The 19,298-nt window shown below is 35.2% G+C and overlaps 1 protein-coding gene across 1 annotated transcript in view; it reads left to right on the top strand.

The window, feature by feature from the left end:
- PPP1R21 (protein phosphatase 1 regulatory subunit 21) overlaps positions 1-19,200 on the top strand; it is a 25,187-nt gene extending 5,987 nt beyond the window's left edge. The window contains exons 7-22 of the mRNA XM_015818973.1: positions 340-434; positions 698-750; positions 1,635-1,784; positions 3,164-3,265; positions 3,350-3,438; positions 4,730-4,866; positions 5,537-5,629; positions 6,131-6,258; positions 7,069-7,221; positions 9,299-9,391; positions 10,601-10,849; positions 11,580-11,615; positions 12,136-12,252; positions 15,445-15,543; positions 16,088-16,216; positions 17,852-19,200. Of these exons, the coding sequence (XP_015674459.1) occupies positions 340-434; positions 698-750; positions 1,635-1,784; positions 3,164-3,265; positions 3,350-3,438; positions 4,730-4,866; positions 5,537-5,629; positions 6,131-6,258; positions 7,069-7,221; positions 9,299-9,391; positions 10,601-10,849; positions 11,580-11,615; positions 12,136-12,252; positions 15,445-15,543; positions 16,088-16,216; positions 17,852-17,881 (1,753 nt within the window). The 3' untranslated portion in view covers positions 17,882-19,200. The remainder of the gene's footprint in view (positions 1-339; positions 435-697; positions 751-1,634; positions 1,785-3,163; positions 3,266-3,349; positions 3,439-4,729; positions 4,867-5,536; positions 5,630-6,130; positions 6,259-7,068; positions 7,222-9,298; positions 9,392-10,600; positions 10,850-11,579; positions 11,616-12,135; positions 12,253-15,444; positions 15,544-16,087; positions 16,217-17,851) is intronic.
- Positions 19,201-19,298: the final 98 nt, after the last annotated feature.

The raw sequence follows: 19,298 nt of genomic DNA, 5'->3' as shown, positions 1-19,298 counted from the left end.
GTCTGTAAGGGCAGGCAGCTCTCTGGTCGACTACCTCCCCCAATGCCTGAGGGGCCTGGGACAACATCGTCCACAGCCCCTGGCCTCTCAAAACATGCCAAGGGAGACATGTCATCCTTGTTTGGGTGGGTCCGATTCCAACTCCTCTTCTTTCAAACTGGGCTCCAATGGGGCCATGACATACTAATACTATAGTATTAATTACTATTATATTAATAATTTTTGTTGTTGTCTTGATTAATTGTAATGTTGGCATTACACTTTTTATTTTGTTTATCAGCTTTTTAAGAAAATGAACAAAAAATAAAATGTTGATGTTGTCTTATTTTTGTCTGCTAGCCAGCAACAGCTACAGCATCTTCATAGAGACCTGAGTAGCAGATTGGATGAGTCTTTACAGATTATAAGTGAAAAAGTCCCTTTCAATGATACAAGTAGGTATTGAATTGAATTGATTGCATTTACAGTTGAATAAAGGGAAAAAATCATAGAAAATTGAAAAGCTGAGATTTTTTTTCTTATTCTGACTTAATATATGTTTAACATGTATTTATGTATTTATTTTATTTTCATTTTAAAATGTGGTTACTGGTACAGGTTGTAAAGATACTGTCCATTTTTGGATGACTTATGAACTAACAAAAAGTTTTGAAAAGATTGTCAGGGGATTTAATACTGTGAATTGATTATTTTGTAGGATCTATCCAGTATAATGCTCTGAACGTGCCATTACATAATCGACGCAGGCAAGTGAGTAATACAATTAAGGGTGCCTAAATTAAGAAATGTGCATTTCTTTAGCATTTGTGAATCACTCACATGTGATGCTGGTTCCCCATTAAGTATGTTTAAATGATTTCAGATTTTGGGTAATACCTAGTACAGTAGAAACATTTTTTTAGAAGAAGAGAGTCCTGAAACTCTGCTTGATTCCTTTTAAATGAGAAATAAGGGGACTGGTTTTGTGATGAAGGACAGGAGCACTTAATGCCAGAATTTGTTTCCCCAAAATAGATTGATCTATTTTCATGAAAAGATAGAAAGTTCTTGAGCTGAATTCAATTTCTGGTGATCACATTGATACGTCCATTTGCATTACCATTGTTTTTTCAACTTTCCAGTCTATCCTACATCTCTGGGTTTTTCTTATGATGCCTTAACAAAATATTAATCAGGTCCATGCTACTTATATTTTTGAGATCAAGGTTAGCTAGATGTTGTATTTAATTGAATACAGGCCCTTGCAAATATGATATTGAGTGTAGTGTTGTAATACAACAATCTCAAATTAATTGCAAAGCTCTTATGTCAGCTGCGGTTCCACCTCATTTGGGAACAACTCCATTCCTTTGCAGCGAAACCTTATGTAACCCAATCTACTCTAACATGGAAATGGTATCTTCAAAAGGAATGTTAGAGAAGGGTGGAAGAGCAAAGTCACTTATATGATCTGTTTTTTGTTAGTGTGCCTCTTACATTTAACTCTGTGTCTAATTTGAAATGCCAATATGTGCTACTGAGCTTTGTATATCTGATCTTTTAAATATCATCTTGGCGGTTCTGTTTTTCAGTTGAGAGCACTATTAGATAAAAGCTCTTATAAAGTTGTATCTTAGATCTTTATACTTTTACAGTTGAAACTTCGTGATCTTGCTGGTCAAGCTCTGGCCTTTATCCAGGATTTAGTGACAGCTCTCCTTAATTTCCACACCTATACTGAGCAGCGAATTCAGATTTTCCCCATTGATTCTGCCACAGATATCATTTCACCATTAAATCAGAAGGTAAGATTATTAGGGGAATTTTATACCATTAAATATAATGAACTGATAATAACATACTACTTCTAAGCTTTCTACAGCTTGACAAGTACAGTAGAACTGTTAAAATAACTTTTGCATTTGTAAAAACTTCAGTATGCAGAATTGGGTGAGATATGCTGTTCTAATCTCTTGTCAGTATATCTTCATTTCTAGTTTGGCGATTCCAGATTATATTGCAACTTCAAATGAAAAAAGTAACACATGGCAGGGAAAACTGCTTAAGATCTCAAAATGTTGATCCCAGCTACTATATACTATACTTGGCCAAATGGATCAGTAATCTGATGATATAAGATAGCTTCTTGTTCTATATACAGTGTTTCCCCGAAATTAAGACCTGGTCTTATATATATATATTTGCCTCCAAAAGAGGCACTAGGTCTTAATTTCAGAGAATGTCTTACCTTAGGAGCACCGCAGCCAGGCCTCCCACGCCCCGACACCTGTTGCGCCGCTGCTTGACTTCTTCCATAGATGAAGCCTTTTTCCTCCCCCCCACTCTTTTGAGGGTGATAACACACACATAAACCCCTCCCCCCCAAAACACAAACCTGGCTTTTGAGATTTTCTCCTAAAAGTAGCTTCTTCGGGAATCTCCAATAATATTTTGGTACAGGATCTTCTGATTTAGGGCTTCTGTTTTTGAATTTTATTTCTGAGTTTCCCCTGCACTTGTAGTTTTAAATATGCATACTCCCTTATTGTTTTGTTTTAAATTTACTTTAAGATGTCCTTGGATGGTTTGTTGGCATTGTGAGTTAAAAATAAATATAACCACGGGAAATATTTGGTGCATCAATTTGGTGCATGATAACTGAGAATGCTGTTGTTCATGGAATGCTAAAAGATGCTCACTTAAGGATGTGATTACACAGAACGTGAATAGAGGTCCAGAAAGGGACATTTATTAATATTCAATATGTTTTGTCACTTTTCTAACAAGGGGACACTGAAACATTTGGAATTTGCTTCATTTAGAAAAGTGTTATTTAAAAGGGAACTTAATAAAAGTTTATAAAGAGGGAAAGAGAAGTGCCTTCTAGACTCCCTTCGGCTATTAAGATGGCTTCTGCTAGAAACAATGTTGAATTTGATGAAACAGTAATCAAACTACGCAAATATCTCCTTTGTATAAATAACTTCAATTTTTAAATTGCTTCTGAGCAAATTAGCTGTTCACATTAATATCTTTAAAAGTTTGTTTTCTTCTTCTTTCTCTCCATTCCAAGTGGCAGTATAAAATCAACTGCAAAATCTTTCTCTTATCCCTTGAAGGTAAATATAACTATGATGTTGCAATAATGCCAGCTAAAGCCACTGATAGATCTCTTTGCATTCAGTTCTCACAGTACCTTCATGAAAATGCGTCCTACATTCGCCCAATGGAGGAAGGAATTCTGCATTTGTTTGAGAGCATCACAGAAGACACCATCACAGTGTTGGTAATTGTTATTCTGTTGCTATAGTTCCCTGTTTAAAGTTTCTTGGTACTAAATATCTAAAACTTCTTTTTTTTTTCTTGCAAGGAAACTACAACGGAATTAAAAACTTTTTCTGACTACTTAACATCTTATGTCTGCTTTCTCAGGAAGATTCTTCCCTATCAGTTGAAAAGGTACTATCAGAGTTTTTTTTCCCCCCCCAAGCAATTTGGAACTAGGTAGATAAATAGAAGATACATAGAAAACAAGCCACTTTTCAGAACTTTTTCCCACCAGTTGAGGAGAAAGGCAAGAGAAAAACAAGCAAACTTGATTGTGCTCCTCCCTTATACAGTAATGTCAACTCTCATAAATTAAATTAAGCAGGAAATGTGATGCCTGAATACCCATCAAAATCTAACATGTCAGAGCATGCCCCATCAAAATTTATTTATAATAGCAAATTGGATTTTTAAAAAAAATACAATAGCACAAACTTATTTTCTCCAGATGTAATGGTATCCGTAATGGTTGGGAATTCTGGTAATCATAGTTCCATCTGGAGATTTGTCAGGTTGGTGAAGGCTGCAACAGTGAGCAGTTGGGAGCCCTCAGTGCACCTTAATGCACTCTGGCTTTCTTTCCTATCCTTTTACAATTGATGGTGAAACTATCCTTTCAGTGTTATGTACAGTTGCTACTACCACATCTTGAAAACAATATTACAGAGCTAAAAGTCTGTACAAATGAGGCATCAAAATTATTAGGAGGCTGGAACATGAAGAAAAACTATAGTAACTCAAGCTCTTTAGCTTGAGTGAAGATGAAAAGGGGAAGACAAGATAGAAACATATAAAATCATTCATGACTTAGATAATGTAGCATTTTTAGTCATTCATTGAACCTCATACAGAAAGATTCAGGAATCAAGTAGGGAATACATTTTCACATCACACATAATTAAATCATTTATTTATAATTAATAACTAATAAATTTGATTATAAATAAATTAACTGGAGGAGAAAGGAGTGTTAGATATATTTGCCATCTTGGGTTATTTATAAAAATAATAAAAATGAAAATGGCTTAAAATCTAATCTAATCTAATTGAAATTGCTGCTTGGACTTCTGCAAATGGCAGTCAATATGGGTGATTTTGAATGAAGGACTGAAAAACTTAGTGGAGGATCAAGCTTTCAATGACTACTAATTTTGATGATTGTTTACTGTCTCCTGAATCAGGAGGAGCATGCTTAGGTTCGAAAGTGACAGTGGAAAGGACTTATTACTCTTGCTGGCTTTATGCTGCCCAAATCTATGCAATTGTCACTGTGCAATGCAGAATGCAGGTCTAGATTGGTTTTATAGCCTGACCCAGCAGGCTCTTCTTATGTTTTTTTTTTCCTCATACTTTTTTTTTTAAAAAAGTATCAAAGTACCATCATAATACTCACTCTCAAAAACATAAATTCATATGTTCCTAGTTTGGAAGAAGAGTGTGAATCTTCTCTTTGCACAGCTGCATTAAGAGCCATGAATATGAACCTGCAAAATGATATGAAGAAGCTGACGGCAATCTTTGAGAAGCTGCATACATACATTAGTCTTCTAGCCTTACCCAGTAAGTGTGGGCTTTGGGCAACAGCAGTTCAGGATTCAGTGTGATGTATGAAATGTGACTTCTTCAAGAAGACAGATACAGAATTATTTACATGTAATTATCTTAATTGACCCAATGAAGCTGGCCTATTCATCTGTATCTTTCACTGTAATAACTCATGTAATAGATGAAGGAAAATAATTGAAATCAATCCCATGAAATGATTTGAATTATTTAAAGTAGGAGTGATCTAAAATTTTACTAATTTAGGTTCTCACTCAGATTTGTGTTTATAATTTTGTTTAACTACTAATCTGAATGGTAGTGATTTTATTGTGTGCTGACAATTATTAGAAAATTTAAAAAACGCATTTAATTCAAATATTTTACAATCTAATGCCACATAGTATTGTTCAGTTGGTTTTTCTGTGCCATCTTAATTCTGCTTAAAAGAAGAAATCTGAACTTGGTACAAATGTAATAAATAAGCAGAAAAAAACTATAATTGGATGTTGCAGCCTTCTGGGCTCATTGATTACACTGTTTAACCAAATTAGGTCTGTGGTTTATTTCAAAAGAGGTGTTTGATTTGTTTACCCAATACTATTCTATGTTTCTCTTACCATTTCATGCTTTTTTTAATACTGTATTTGTCACCAAGTTTCAATTTACTACTGTTTATATAATCTAGGCACAAAAGCAGATCACTTGCTTCGAACGAACTTCAGCTCTGTGTTCACATGCATTGCTTCATCTCTTAATGGATTTCATGAAGTTATGAAAGGTGAGACCATTTGAACTTGCTGTGTAGTTCACCCTGATTCAAGGAAATGAGAAGGTGAGGGAAGCAATGAGATTATAATACATTGCAATTTTTTATCTGGCAACCCTGTTAAAAAACAAAACAAAATTGATTACTGAGCAGTAACATGTGTAAGCTATTGGTTTCCATAATGGTGAGGAGGAAATAAGATATATCTTCTTGCAAAAATACTTTTTTGAGTAAAAAAAGTAAAAGGTGGAAATAGCAAGGAGAAATAGATTTTCAAACTGGATTAGAATGAGAAGTTCAAAGTAAAGGAGAACTAATGTGGTATAACAGTTTAGACTGAGAATTTAAAGATTTTCAGTTCATCTTCATTTATGTGTGTTGACAGGATTTTTTTGGGAATACAATGAAGACAAATTCCATGTGAACTATCTTGAGATGGAATATAAATCTTACAGGTAAAGGTGCTGTGACCTATGTGCGTAACTGATACATATTAATTCCTTTTGATTTTAGATATTTCCAAGCACTTTAGTCAAAAAGCTACCTTGGAACATGAGCTCCCTATAGCCACTCAGAAGCTCATCACCACCAATGATTGTATCTTATCCTCTCTGGTGGCATTAACTAATGCAACAGGCAAGGTAAAGTTTCTTTTCAACTCAAGCGGTGACTTATCTGGAGAGCCATTAGTGGTGAAAGCTTCAGGTTAGAAACTGGGAGACCTTGAGTTCTAGTCTCACCTTAGGCACAAAAACAGCTGGGGGCCAGTCACTTCTCTGAACTCTAAGAAGCAGGCAATGGCAATCCACTTCCAAAATCTTGCCAAGAAAACTGCAGTAACTTATTCAGGCAGTCACCAGGAGCTGACACTAAATTGAAGGTATTAAGAAAAAAAACAAGTTTAAAAAGTCGTTTATCAGTTATCATGGAGATATATTTAGAAAACAATATCTAGTAATGTGACTAGTGTTATTTTTTTTAAAAAAGTACTATTCATGAGGTAAATCCTTCAAAAAAAAAAAGCCAGGTAGAATATAAGTTCAATATATCTAGACTGGGACTTCTGCACATTTACTTTACTTGCATGCCTTCAGCCCCCACTTTTATTATTATTAGTTTCATTCTTTTAATTAAAGGGGATGCTGATATTGTAAAATATCAACCCCTAACATATTTTGCAGAAGTTCAAAGGCCCTATGGAGTTTAAAAATAAAAAAGGGTGGTAGGTGGCTGCCCAGTGTTTGTGTGTCCATATAGTGTTATCTTAAAGGAGACTGGCCGTCTCACCTATTGGCCTTCTGGGATTTGGGTGTTTTGTGACTGGCCACCATCATCTTTTTTGAACAGACAATCTATCATATGGTTTATTTCTCCTATGTTAAACCATGGTTTGATTTTATATCCAAAGCAGACCAGTGCAGTATATCATGTCTCTGTTTTTGTATGTCTAGATTGCTTCATTCTTCAGCAATAATTTAGATAGTTTCACTCTGTCACTGAGTTATGGACCTAAAAGAGGAATGGCATTTATCAACCCCCTCTCAGCTGAGTGCATGCTTCAGTATAAGAAGAAAGCAGCTGCCTACATAAAACTTCTGAAGAAGGTTTGTGCTTGTTCACATACAATAGATATACCAACACCAACTTGGATTCCTTGGGTGAGCTCAAAAAGTCCTTTCATGTGGGACTGAAATATTTTCCTCTTATGAAGAGGTTCTTTGTTAGAGACGGAACCATTTTTGTCACTCAGTTGTGTATTAGCTAGTCTGAAGTTGAATTCAGAGATTGCAGAGGCTGAAAATTGATGGATGAGCGTGAGAGTTGTAATAGGCTTCCTGCTGTTAGCCTATGAAATAATATGAGGGAAACTGAAAGGAATTCCAAGAAGTGGGAAACCTAGGGATAGAGATTATGGCTGTTTGGGGGAAATATATATCTGGGATTTCCATATGGGCTGAGAGGGGGATTGAGACAAATTGAGGATTTAAATTAAGAAAAACCATGGAGAATTAATGAGGCACTTGGCAGAAGGCTTGCATGTTTAATTTTCAGCAGAAGGAGCAGATTCTTAGTGATGGACCTGTTTATGTTAGCAATAAGGTTCATGGGTATCTCTTCTCATACCTGACATTTATGTGCATTGTTTAATTGCTGTAACCAACAATCTTAACAATATTTTTGTCTTTTACTCTGACAAGATTTCTCTAAAACTTATGCCAAACTTCAGGAAGGAGCAGAAAGCAACAAGGCACTGTGCTATGTCCTGAATATTCTTATGGCTTATAGGGACATGTACTTCTTCCTATTTTTGAAGCTCAGTGTAATGTGGCAAAATCTCTTCCCCTCCCTCTTAGATAGTATGCAGAGTTGGTGCTAACCACAAATTTGCGATATACTAATTTCTGCTTAGCTCTGTGGAACCTTTCTTAACATCTATACAAATGATTGCAAAATAATGAGAAATTCCCAGAAGCTTTCTCTTGTTTGCAGATAGCCAGAATTATAGTTGTGTTCATTTATATTAGCCCCATGAACAGATTTTCCCTGCACAGTGTAAATTTGTTTACCTTCCTTCCACATAATGTATTATACCTGCTATACTCCACGTATCTCAAGTTCTGGAGTACAATCTTTTATAGTTGTACAGTAGAGTGTGCAAAAAGCTGATAAGACAATTTATTTTCCAAGGGATGACAGATGAGCACCTACTGTATACAAAAGTGTAACTTCAGGATTATGCTTAATTTTATAATTGGTAAATTCATGTCTGTTATTAGAATATAATGTGCTGGATACTGAAACAGACATTCAATTTTTAATTTAAAAAGTTTTTTTTCAAAAACTATGTCTGTTCATAGTATTTCTGTCCTATACTACTTCCGCTGTAAAGATTCTCAGCTGCTTAAATAGGACCATTTAAAACAATAAGACTGTCCCACCTGATGGGTTTACAATGTAAAGATTGTGATAAAAAGGAAAAGGGAAGCAAAAACAACATATCACAGTGGAGAAGAAAAGTTTTCACACAAACAAAGAATATAAGCATTAGGAAGGATTCAGACCTCTAATCATATACAGTATCTCCTCAGCCTGTTAGTTTGAATTCTCATTTTTTTTATTTGTGAAGTGCTACAATGGATATAAAGGCTCACTTGATGTAAACACTAATTTAATGAGCATTGTTTTCATATTATCTTTTAGCTGGATGGAGAAAACTGGCATGAGTAACCCTCTCATTTGTGTTTATCAGTAGCAAAGAGCTGGAAAAAAATATTTCTCATCTGTGACTTTTATCACTCTGGCCAGCTGTTATTTATTGCATTTTTTTCCCATGCAGCCATAATCTCCTCCCCCTATTCCCAATATTTCTTGCAGTCTTTGCTGTCTTTATATCTCCTGCAGTTTCAAACAATTCTTTTTCATCAGAAAATTTCTCAAGAATAACACCTATGATTTAAATCATTGCATTGAGGTGTGATTTATACAGAGGAGAAGCAAGGCTTTCCTTTGTCATTTTTGCTAATTCCCACTCTGGGATGCTAAGAATAATGGCACAGACCTCTGCCCTAGAGGACTAAAAAGCATCTGGAAAGTGTTTTTGTTAACAAGGGGAAGGGTGATGAAAAATACAAGATATTCCAGCCTAGCCTAGTTTACTAAAATGTATTTTTTTGGTTCCAGCCTTGTCCTGATTCAGTGCCTTACGAAGAGGCTTTGGCCAATCGCAGGATTCTTCTGAGCTCCACAGAGAGCAGAGAAGGACTCGCGCAGCAGGTACTCATGATCCAATATGCAGCCCCTTCAAAGTACAGTACATGTACCATGTTTGGGAGTTGTACTGGGGAGACATCTTCATTTATCACATGTGCTATTAGATATCTAAATACGGACATCCATAATAAAGGGAGAATGAAACTTGGTTTTTGAACTTTCCTATAGTATAAATTCAATCCAAATGCAGAACACTGAACTAGAGCAAACAGGTTCTTTTATAACCTTTTCCTCCCAAAACTAGTTTTCTCTGCAAAAACCCAGTAACACTATTTTACAATACTTAGAGCTATACTTTGCTTATCTGCTGATGTACATTACCCTATCTGTATAAAATGTGTGTGTGTATGTGTGTGTGTGTGTGAGAGAGAGAGGGAGGGAGGGAGGGAGGGAGAGAGAGAGAGAGAGAGAGAGACTGAAATTAGGCTGTAGTATAAATGGGTACTAGTAGTTCATAGGACTATTATATGATGTACAGCCAGCTTCTTAAATTCATTTCAAAGTAAAAAGTGTTTAGTTCACTGGTAGACAGCAGTTAAAATAATTCATATTTATGAGATCCTGCTCTAGTTTTCAAGTATAATTCAGTTCGCAGTAATCAGAAGGATTGATTTAAAAAAGGGAGTTAGTAAACAGATGGAAATATATATCCAAAATGTACTTCCTGTTGGCGCTTTTGGAGAATAATTTCACATTCTCTTTTTCCCAGCTGCAAAACATTATCTAGAGCGAACAATCCATTAACCAAACTTGTTATAGTTGGGGAAAGATCACACTAATGTACTCATATCTTAATTAAATCATACTGTTCAGGGTTTTTAAAACAAATAATGTCTTTTTGGTTGTGATTTATAAAATGTTATCTAATCTGCTATTACAAGCATCTGTTTCTTCTGCTGTTGAATCTATGTGGCTTGTGTACACAGCTGTGCAACTTGTTAGTATCATATGTTTACATTTTAAAATTAAGGAAACATTACAGCTTCATAAAAATCTGCTAGATAGTTCTCAATGCAAACCGCTTGGGTGTGTGCAGACCGCATGACAGCATATTGAAGCTATATGTTGGTATCTTCTATTCCTCCAACCTCCTCTTGCAACCAGTTCCATGTGAATTATTTTTCAAACAATCCACTGCAGCTCCCCCCTCCCCCAGTGTAGCTTAAATAGGCATCATTTTGCTTCATGGTGATAACTTTCCTTATTCCCCAGGTCCAGCAGAGTTTGGAAAAAATTGCAAAATTGGAACAAGAAAAAGAGCACTGGATGCTGGAGGCCCAGCTAGCCAAAATTAAGCTAGAGAAAGAGAATAAAAAAGTATCTGAAAAGGCCAAAACTTCTGTGGGCAACCAGCTGATTGAAGCAACCACAGAAAAATCCTTTGTGTTAAATGCAGTGGAACAAGAGAAGGATGATGGTGCAGAAAAAGCACTGAGAGAGCCAGTTCAAAGTACAAGTTTGGTAAGTGTATTACTTGCCACTGAGGTGGTGAAATATTGTATTTTTTCATGGATGTTTATTATGAAACAATGGATTGTGCTTCTGAAAAGAGTTTGGGTGCCCAATCTGAAGAATGTTGAAGACCAGAAGAGGAGGAAGAACGTCAAGGGACAATAGCTAACTAATGTAAATAGCTCAGTGGGTAGTATGGCAGTGTGCCAATATTTTTCTAATAGAAGTACACTGTTCTTATCAGCAGTTCAGATTTTGTTTCTGCCAATCCATCTTTATCTTAAGCAAATTTTATGCAGCTTAACATTCCTGTGATAAATAATGGGAGATTATTTAATTGTATATTTTAGAAACTTGGTAACTTGATGCATTATGTCTATTAGTGCTTCAGAGTTTCTTTTTTTAGCATTTGTTACCAGTAGGTGATAATACACTTGCAATTCTGATTTAATATTTTTAACGCACAGTATTAAGGAAAACAATTCAATGCACCTCAGGTTTTAATGTTTCATAGTCTTATTGAGCCCCATTGATTCTGGTGGGAGGGAATTAAGCATACTGTATATTCAATATGTCCTTTAAAATTGATAAAACTAAGCATGGTTATGCTTTTAAAATTTAGAACATATTCTGGTTAAGCTTCTACTAAAGTAAGAAAGAGTAAATTCTACTGTATATAAATGATTTTAGAAAAATAAATTACTACTTTGAATTAACCTTGTCCTGACTTCTTTTAAAGATTGGAATGCTAACAGTGACCACTGGAAATGAAGAGGTACAATATTAATATTATATAATGTTATATTTAGTATATCAAATAATGCAAATTATTTGGGCCACTGGGATTATGAAAATAATTCAGTGTAGTTGAATGGAAGTTATTCTTGTTCCTCTAGTTTTACTAATACTAATTCTGCAACCATTTCTGGTAGCTTCCATTGTTATCTAACTTTAAAGATACAAGAAAGTAAATTCCATATTTTAACTATGTGCAATGTGAAGAAATTATTTTCTTTCACCAGTCAGCTAATTTGAGGTTCTACTTTCTGTATATTATTTTATAAATCTCAGTGAGTGCTCGTTTCACTCAGCCTTTTTTCGCCCAGAAAATCTTTCCTCATAAATGAGCTGTTGCCATCTTTTCATAATTTTGTTTGCATTTTTTCAACTCTACAATTTGTTTGTTTGAATTATGGCTTTCACAGGCATTCAATGCAGTGGAAGACATGTTTGATTTGTGATGTTTTTCATACTTGAATAAACATTTACATTTTTCCAACATACTTACTTGGAAGGTTCCAGAAGCTGATACCAGGGAAGATTTGATAAAGAACCACTATATGGCAAGAATAATAGAGCTTACATCTCAGCTGCAGCTTGCTGATAGCAAATCTGTACATTTTCATGCGGAGGTAAATGAGCAATAAGTTGCTTACTCTGAATATTCAGACTTTAGTGTTACTATAGATGTTCTATTTCTTATAGAGGTCTTTTCATTGGCTAATTCCTTGCCATTTATTTCTGGTAATCAGGAGAATAAGATATGATTGTTTCAGTTATTTGTGCTATAATTTGCTTTTGCTATAAAGAAATATTAGGACAAGGAGGGCAAGTAAAAGATTACCTAGAACAAATGGATTTTCAGAAAAAAGGGAAGTTGCTACATGGGCATTTGGGGAAAGAAATTCCAACTATAAAGAGCAGCAGAAGCAAGTAAAATAAAGTGCTTTAGATGCTCGAAAGAATGGAGCTGTAGTCCCAAAGATTTACAGACATTTCGCTTCTTATCCAAGAAGCTTCTTCAGCTTTGATTGGATGGTGGACTGAAGAAGCTTCTTGGATGAGAAGCGAAATGTCTTCAAAAAAAGAAAAACAAGTCCAGTTGCCTCGTGAAAAAGCATCTTTGGGATAACTGTGACCTGGATGATCGAGAATCTCCATAGACAATGGAGCTGTAGAGTTACATGAAGAAATGTATTGGGCTGTAAATAGTTGAGAAGGAAGATCATGAAGCTTTTACAAGGTGAAGTCATTGTGGAATCCTTGGTGCTCTCTGAGCTTGGTGGTTTTCTTCAGGATGTTTCATTACAAACTAGCTAACATCATCAGTGTTAGAAGGGAGTGGGGTTATATTAGTGGCTTGCTCTGTCAGCATTGGTGGGTGTGTTCTTTCTTTGTGGTTCCTTGATTAACTGTTGTTTACCATTAGCTTGTTTGTCTGTGCTGATAGTTCCTTGATTAGGGTATTGTTTATTTGATTTTGGTCTAGTGTTAATCTTGGTGTTAATATGAGTGATGGGGTGGCCAAATGGTGAAGAGGCTGAGAATTCAATCCTAGGTAGCAGATGATGTTTCTCTCCTAGGGCACAAAGAAAACAAACTCTGCATAGGCATCATGATGGGTATTGGGCCAGTAAATGCTCAGCTCCATCCAGTTGCCCTGTTTCTACCCCAAATAGGGACTATAGGATGGTAAAAAGGGGAGTTAATTTCTGTTTATTTGGGTAGTGATTGCTGGTGAGGATGTGTTTTGATATTTTTATTTCCTTTTGGGCTTTTTGATTGTCTCTTTTGAATGGTATGTAGATGTTGTTTATCTCTATGTGCCTGTTGATAGCCGATGTGTCTGAGTGCCAGGCCTCCAAGAATTCTCTGGCATTTTTGGACTTGGCTTGATTTAAAATGCTCACAGTTTCCCAGTTAAAACTTTGATTGAGTCTGTCCATGTGCTGTGAAATTAAGGAGTTTTCATCATATCTTCTCACTGCTAGCTGGTTTTCATGGATGCATTCTACTAGTCTTCAGCCTGTTGGCTATTATATAGTGGCTGTTACAGTCCTTAAACTGTGTATTGTAGATGATTCCTGTTTTGAAGCCAGGAAGCTTATGCGATTAGTAATAGTTAGGAAACCAGTAACAGGGATAAAGGAAAGATTTTGCATTGTCAAAGTGATGAGATAGATGAATAATTATCATTGAAGTGCTATATCCATGTGAATGTGATGAAGCTAAAACAAGTACAAGTACAAAATGGAGAGAAAATAGCAGGTGAGAGATAATCCGGGCCTCGTTAAGACACAGTCCAGAAGATGGAACTGAGGCTCCAAGTTTTTAGTTTTTGTTTTATGGTTTTGTACTTTTAATATTGTGATGAGTTGCCCAGAGCTGTGTTCTAACATAGGTGGCTGTACAAATCTTATAAATAAATAATAAAATGGACAGTGAGAAAAGGTTGAAAATGTTATAATGATATAAAGGAAGAAATGATATGATACATTGTTTTTGAAAATAGGCAAAAGAGCGCTGTGTCTGGATCCTGAATAGAAAGGGCTGGTGAGGGTAAAGAATAATACTGAACGTAAAGTTGATAAAAAGTGGCAAGAACAAAGAGGTATTTGAAGTGATTTGATAGAGATAATAGTGGTAGTTGATATCTAAAGAGAGAAAACAAAAAAAGTGTAAAGGTGGATTCACTTTTGGCTTTAGAGGCAAATTCTTCAGCAGAATGGGAAGCAGAATATCAAAAACACTTGTCATTTTTAGGGTTGAATGGGATGAACTGGCATTGTTTACACAGACTGATGTTACAGGAAAAGAGCAAAGAATGAATTTATCATGAATGAAGTTGCACAACTCCTTCTTCTATTCCAGTTCAGCTGTCTGAGGAAATGACTGAGAAACAACCCAAAATTAGGGCAGAAAGCCAAGAGTTCATTGAGAAAAAGCAGCAAATGTGTCATGAGCTGATAATGAGGAAAAACTGAAGATGCAAACAGAAAAAAGCTATTTTGAAGAAAATCAGTTGTATGATAGGCTGGAGGTTACAGAAGGAAAAGCATGTACAACATAAGGAGATATTGAGCAAATTGGTGATAAAAAGAATTGCATGGTTTTTGCTAAAAAAAAGATTAAAAAACAAGTAGTCTTCGACTTACAATGACACTGAAAAAGGTGACTTATGATCGTTTAACTTATGACTGTTATAGCATTTCCATGGTGATGTTATAAAAAATTGGGTGCTTGGCAACTAATTAATGTTTATAATGGTTGCAGTGTCCCGGGGTCACGTGATCCCCTTTTGCAACCTTCTGACAAACAAAGTCAATGGGGAATCCAAATTCACTTAACAATCATGTTACAAACTTAACAACTGCAGTGATTCACTTAACCACTAGGGCAAGAAAGGTCCTAAAATGGGCAAAATTCACTTAACAAATTTCTCGCTTAGTAACAGAAATGTTGGGCTTTAATATGGTCATAAGTAGAGGACTTTCTACATAGATCAAAACTTTTTGTTATTGGATTATAACAAAAATATGAGGAGACAAAAGGGAACCTAAAGCAGTGGGCCTGGCTGGGGACCGAGGAGTATTGAGCTGTGTCCAAAGCTAGGAATTGAGGAAGGAGGGTAAGGAAAAGTGACAGGAGGCAGTAGGATCAGATGGACTATCAACATGAACATTAACATAACTGAAAAATCAGAGGAAGAATAAGAGGCATTATTAGAAGATCAAGTAGTTATCATTTCTGGGGCATATGTATATGCTGTAGCTACAGTTGTTGGAAACGTAACTTACTGGGTTTTTTGGTGTTTTTTTTTATAGTGTCGAGCACTTGTAAAACGGCTTACTCTAGCAGAGAAAGCAAAAGAATCATCATTGGAAAAAATGAAATCAACAAGACTTAACATCAGCAAGTTACAGGCAAGGTTTTTTTAAACTTCAGGTAGTAGTGTAACCCATTTTTTAAAAATTGTTTTGCAATTTTAATTATGGTTTTTAGCATTGTCCAACTGGTGAAGATTTAATTATGATTATCTGAATTTATTATAGCTGCCCAGCTGCAACAGACAATCCAGTTCTGTTGGTTGATTTTTTTTATCTGCTTGGTCACACTGAATTTCTCATCACTGGGGGGGGAGGGGGTTGCAGGGTAAAGTGATGCTGTTAGAGTCTCTTTTCCAAGCCTGTTGTGTTATGTGTTTTTGAGGTTAAAAAGTTTCTTTGAGTTCCAGTTGTAAAGTGTCTTCAATGCCATTTGCACTTAACACCCAAAATGGCCCAAGTGTAATTCTTTAAAACAGGAATCGTAAAGGAAATGCAAAATCACAATATGTGTTAGAATATGAAACTGTTCTTTTTTTCTCTGCACGTATCCTGTTTTATGGGCTACTTATTGATTGCAGCAATATGTCATTGCTTTGTAATGTTGGGCAGAATCTAAAGCTCTCCTCCTCTGGATTTTTAGGATGAATTGACAACAACCAAGAGAAGCTATGAAGATCAGTTAAGCATGATGAGTGACCATCTTTGCAGTATGAATGAAACCTTAACCAAACAACGGGAAGAGATAGATACATTAAAACTGGCTAACAAAGTAAGTAATCTCAATGCCATGAGTGATATTTGGTTTCTTGTGCAATTTATTGGAGTGTTGTATTGTTCTACGCATTTCTGGATGTTTAACTTAATGATCTGTGGAAATGCCTTAGGCCTCAAAAGGAAGATATACAGATGAGTACACTATAGATTCTGGTCTGTGAATTATGCAAAATAAGCTTGGGAGTTTTGATTTGGCAATAAAGATTGTCTGTGGTTTAATGTTTAATTATGTCCACAGTTCTGCCTAGCAGATCAAAGATATATTAAAGTTTCATTCAGAAGAAATATATTCTACCTTAGGTGTTTAGATGTGATCAGGAAAGAGATACCATTTTTGGAATAAAGGGTAACAGGATGAACAGCACAAAACAAGCTGCTAAATTAAGATGAGATGAAGAAAAGTTTAAAGATACATGTTTTGAGAAGATGTATGTGAAGAATTTGATTTATACCTTGGAACAACAAGTACAAAGCACTGAAATAAGAGAAATAGAGAAAGGGACTATTTTGAATGAGTGGACAAAGACTTTATTGAGCTTTGAAATTGTGAGTCATAGCACAGTTAGATGGTTTTAGGCTCAACTCCTTGACCTCTTCATTTAGAAGGAATTCTGATAACAAAGTCTCTATCTTAAACCTTGAACTGTTAACAATTGATGCAGTTTTTCTGGGCTGAAATGAATCAATTGTCTGCTCAGGCATGGTGATATTGTGAGTTAATTTGATGAGACATGAATGAGAAAATGTGCATGCAGTTCTGTTATGGGAAGGCTAATTTTAACCCTTCAGGTCTGAATAAAAATTCTGCCTTCTAATTTTAAAATTACTGGTTACTTACTACTTTTATTTAAAGGCCTTCATAACAGATTGCTTCCTGACAACTTACATAAGATATATCAGTTTGAATCTTACATCAAGATTCATATGAATTCAAACTAAGTATGACATGAAATAAACCCAGCAACCAAACATTGATTTGTTAGAAATCAGTACTATGAAATTCTTGAAGAAAGTAATTAATTTAGCTCCTGAACCATAATTTTATTTCCCACTAATGAAAAGTCTTCCTTTTCTTCCAAGTAGCCTTTTTATAAGAATGCCTTGTGAGCAAGGCTTCATTTTTGAAATGTGTTAAGTAATAAGCTTTATTTATATTTATTTATGCATTTTTATTTATAATATGCTTTTGTGTTAAACAATTCAAATAAAATTGAAACCATTTATTAAAGTTAGACCTTTTTTTAAAATCACCATTTGACTAGCTGGAAGATGCACTACCATATTTGTAGTATGAATCCATCTAGCTGGCATATCAGTTGTCTACACAGCAGTCTTGTTCATGTATGGAATCTGGTATTTCCTTGCTACATTCCCAAGTTCCAAAATCTAAGATTTAACACCTGTGGCTTTTGTAAGTGATGAATTTTTGTAAGTGATGAATTTTTCCCCTAATGCCAGTTTCCTGGTAAAATTAATTTTAAAAATAATAAATTATTTAAAAACTTTAAAAGAAGCCATGCTTAACTGTTGCCATCTAAAAAACTGAGCTGGAAGTACAGAATCCAATGCAGTTATACAGCAGCATTCTGTAATTTTTTTTATTATCATGTGTGTTTTTTCTTTGATCTAGGGAAATTCCAAGAAGAACAAAAGCCGATAGTATTGGTTGGCTAGCTGTTTTTACGATTGTGCTGCTGCAGAGGAAACACCGATGCTGGAACTGGATTTCAGTTGGTCAAATCACCTATTGCCTGGATATGGCTGTAATTCAGTTTAGGCTTTGATGTTGTGCATAAAATTGAAACTACACTGGCTTTGTTAACCAGCAAAATCTAAACTGAATTTGGTGTGCTCAGAAACACAGGCTGGAAAATGAATATTGTATGGATAGCATGCATAGGACTTAACCATATTTTTTTTCATCATACACTTTGAATAAGTTTTAATCTCTATCTCCAAACTTCTTCAGTTGTGTATGTTTTGGTGCATACTAGATGAACAGATTGGACATCAATGCAGTAATTGTCTTTTCTTTCACTCCTGCTCATCCATTCTTGTCTGTAAGAAATAACCAACAAAAACAGATACATCAAGATTTTTGGGGGCATTGTCCACCTGTACAGTAGTATTGTAGTATGTCTTCTAATGAGTTTAGATTTTCTAAGAGAGGCAGCCTCAAAATGCTTATACTTAAACATTCAATACAATGTGACTAATACAAATCCCTATTGTAATGAACAACTGAAAGTATACAATAATTGTTTTTTTGAAATGAAGGAGTTAAAGAGGGTCAGAGAAGGAGTTAATGTAAAATTGTGATGGACCTTTCTCTTATTTTTGTCTTACTTATTTTTCACACAAAAGTGATTACTAAGAAAGCAGTCTCGCAAGCTGGAATAAGATGCAGAGAGGAAAAACACTGAAAAGGTCATCAGATAAAGGCTGGTATATAGGATAAGATATAATAAGATACTGAATTAGTAAAGCTGTGTACAGAAGGACTGCTGTGGATTTTGATGTACCCAAGTATAAGTCTGCATACTAAGAGGTGCAATGCAAATATTTGGAGATTTGTTTGCATCTATGCCTCTATTTTTTACACTGTAGTTTATTGTTTTCCCTATCCTGTTCAAGTCCTCTTGGGAATGGTGGCTTGAATCTTGAGATTCACACTACTTCTTTCATTGAGATATTTGTTTTCATATTCCAGCAGAATTCTAAAAGTTTTATCTGGTCCTGTTAGAGGCTGAATCAATCCTTGGTTGATTGCTCTATAGAATTTGATATTGCCATCTAAATATACTGATATTTCCATTCACTTTTTTTGCAAGGGTTCCCTCAAACCTGGAATTCACAGAAAAGTTCACTATTCTATTAATTCTACTAACCTATATGAGACAGCTGTTTTACCATCAGGTTACTCCACTGTATTAACTATGTCAATGTGCTTTATGAATGTAGAATAAATGCACTGCCAGTTAAATATTCCCTTTAGAAGTTTTTTGAAGGGTGATAGTGGTCCACAATTTCACAATACATGTAATATTGAGCAACACTGTCTTGAGTAAGTTTTTATC

The sequence above is a fragment of the Protobothrops mucrosquamatus genome, unplaced genomic scaffold (assembly GCF_001527695.2).
Source record: "Protobothrops mucrosquamatus isolate PMUCROS unplaced genomic scaffold, P.Mucros_1.0 scaffold835, whole genome shotgun sequence".
NCBI classification, from domain to species: Eukaryota; Metazoa; Chordata; class Lepidosauria; order Squamata; family Viperidae; genus Protobothrops; species Protobothrops mucrosquamatus.
This window is presented reverse-complemented; position numbering and strand designations above follow the sequence as displayed.